This window comes from Echinops telfairi, unplaced genomic scaffold (assembly GCF_000313985.2).
Source record: "Echinops telfairi isolate 266 unplaced genomic scaffold, ASM31398v2 ScPeMD7_12;HRSCAF=54, whole genome shotgun sequence".
NCBI classification, from domain to species: domain Eukaryota; kingdom Metazoa; phylum Chordata; class Mammalia; order Afrosoricida; family Tenrecidae; genus Echinops; species Echinops telfairi.
The window spans coordinates 10,649,546-10,652,233 of NW_022103909.1; the positions used below are offsets into that span (position 1 = coordinate 10,649,546).

Sequence of the window (2,688 nt, forward strand, 5' to 3'; positions counted from 1 at the left end):
ATAAAGTGCAATAAGATGAGGCATGCCTGGAATTCTCAAAGGTCCTATGGCTATCATCACTATTTTAGTAATGAGAAAGCCAGGCTTGGAACAGCAGAGTAAACAATCTATGACCACACAGCCAATAAGCTATAACCAAGTTGATATTTGAATTCAAATCTCCTTTTAATATAAAGGTGTACTCTCAATTTATTAAGCTATATTACTCCCCTATATAACTCACTGAGTCTGGTAGCTATGCGATGTCTAATTAATCAGCCTGCTTACAGAAATTAGAATCGACATCAGCATAGGAAATTATCCCTTTGATTTTTTAACTGTACTTCAATTACATAAAGGCGACCTGGTGGCACAGAGGTATGAGTTGGGCTGGTAACTGCAAGGTCAGAAGTTTGAAACCACTAGCTGCTAGAGAAGAAGTTTTCTATTCCTGCAAAGAGTTATAGTCCCAGAAACCCAAAGGAGCTGTTCTACTCCGACCTAAAGGGTTGTGATGAGCCAATGGCAGTGAGAGTGAGTGTTCAATTATACTGAAGGAAAAAGAGAACAGTTTGCTGTTCCCATGTTTTTAAAAATTGGCTATGAAAAGTAACATTTAAAAACATAACCAATATGTTTGTTTTCCATTCAAATATTTTATTTTTAAAAGTTCCAAAGCAATAAGAATAATAAGATGATCAAATGTACTCTTCACCAAGGTTCACCGCATGACATTTTGGTACAAGTGTGCTCTTGCTTTCTCTCACAATGTGTGTGTGTGTGTGTGTGTCAAGAGTGCAGGTCAGGTGCCTTGGAGAATGTCTTAGAATCTGAATTTGTCCATTTTCTCATGATTGAATTCAGGTTACTATTTTTTGTAAGACAGTTGTATAAGCAGTCATGTATCCTTCCCACTGCTATTATATAGAAAGGCACATAACAGCAGCTTGTACTCATTGGTTGCACTAAGTCTGAACAAAAGTACCTTATCTTCTCTATAAATTATATGCTTGTTATCTGTGGACAGTATTTTGAAATCTCATGAATATCCTCTGCTGCATCTAACGGTTTCAGCACTCACTGATGAGTCATGCACGTATCAATTACTCACTGGTGGTTGCAAACTGCTAACTTTCTAATTCTATCAATCTTTCCAGATGCATTTGCTGGAATTCTTCTGTAAAGAAGAGTTTTTCCTTCCTTTCACTCACCACTGTCTGAACAGCCTCCATAATTTCTTAATATTAATCTCAACAAACTATATTTAGTCATTGACTTCAAGTGTAAACAAGTAATTTAAAAGTGCACTCTTCTAATGAGGAAACACTTCTAGGGAGAAAGAGAACTCACATGGCAGCTAAGCATTTAGGTTCTTTAGCAGGTTAATGGTGAAAATCACAAATGAAATTGCTTTTCCTCCTGCTACCAACGACAGGTTTGACACAGGTTTGAGCTGTAATGACTGACAAAAATAAAACCGTACTTATATCTCAGGAGCTCTGGTGGTGTAGTGATTACACCTTGGGCTGTGATCTGCACGGTCCTCAGTTTGAAACCACTAGCGCTCCGAGTGAGAAAGGCAACACTTTCTACTTGCATAAAGAATTACAGACTCTGAAACTCACACGGGGCAGTTCTATGCTGTCCTATAGGGTTGCTGTGAGTCGGCATCGACTCAATGGCAGCGAGAGTTTTGGATGGGGACTTCTATTTTCAGGAGCACTGGTGGTGCTGTGGGATAGGCACTGGGCAGCTAACCACAAGCTTGAGGGTTTCAAACCCACTGGCCACTCCTTAGGAGAAAGATGAAGCTGTTTGCTCCCATAAAGATTCATAGTCTCAGAGACCTTATACAGGGTCACTAGGTGTCAGAATTGACTCAATGGCTGTGTTTTCTGTTTGTTTGTTTTGTTTATTTTTTACTAGTAGTTGTGTTTTACATGAAATCAGGCAAAGATGAGTAGAAAGGAAGAATGGAATCCATCTGAAAATAGCATTGAACAATCTTGGCTAAAGACTAAACATGCTGTCCAGAGATGTGTACACTTTCAAGAAGCAACTTTAAAATGTTAGTTTGAAAAATTACCAAAGGACGTTGTTCAAGCGGTTTTGGGATTCACATACTGAGGTCTAGTAGAGGCTCCAGAATTTTACCAGGGATTTTTTTTTATCACATCCTAACATTATTAAAATCTGGCATTGGGAAGGGTGAGGCAGAGTCAGCTGTCCTTAGCTTGCTAAACAGAGAAGCTAAGCAAAGGTGGAAATCCTAATTCTAAGGCAAAACAAATTATTTTGAGGGTCACAGTATGAGTCCAGTTGAAATTGCAGAGTGAAACAAAAGTGAAAAAGAGCGATTACTTATTACCTTTAGCTTTCCTGTAGACAGGTCTACTCTAAATGACATCAGACCGTAGTCATACCTCTGAATCATTCTACCTTGTGTTATAAGAATTTGTTAATAAGTTAAAAAGTACGTTACCTTATATGAAGCTGATTGTATCTATCATCCCCAGATGGATTTTTAATAGCTACAGCTAACTTCTTCCATCCTTCTTGAGGGTCAATATAATCGGACAGCTTTCTAATTATTCCAAAAGTGAGGCAGCGCACATATGTTGATGGTGTTATGGGTTTGCTCATCTTCTATTTCTAAAATATGGAAAATTCTCATGAAAGGCAGACAGTAGCACGAGGGATGGCATCTGT

The 2,688-nt window shown here is 38.4% G+C and overlaps 1 protein-coding gene across 3 annotated transcripts in view; it reads right to left on the reverse strand.

The window, feature by feature from the left end:
* The window catches only part of IRAK4 (interleukin 1 receptor associated kinase 4), a 34,765-nt gene extending 32,138 nt beyond the window's left edge, over positions 1-2,627 (reverse strand). For all 3 annotated transcript variants that reach the window (XM_013006932.2, XM_045287214.1, XM_045287212.1), the window contains exon 1: positions 2,462-2,627. In XM_013006932.2, the coding sequence (XP_012862386.1) occupies positions 2,462-2,622 (161 nt within the window). In that variant the 5' untranslated portion in view covers positions 2,623-2,627. The remainder of the gene's footprint in view (positions 1-2,461) is intronic.
* Positions 2,628-2,688: the final 61 nt, after the last annotated feature.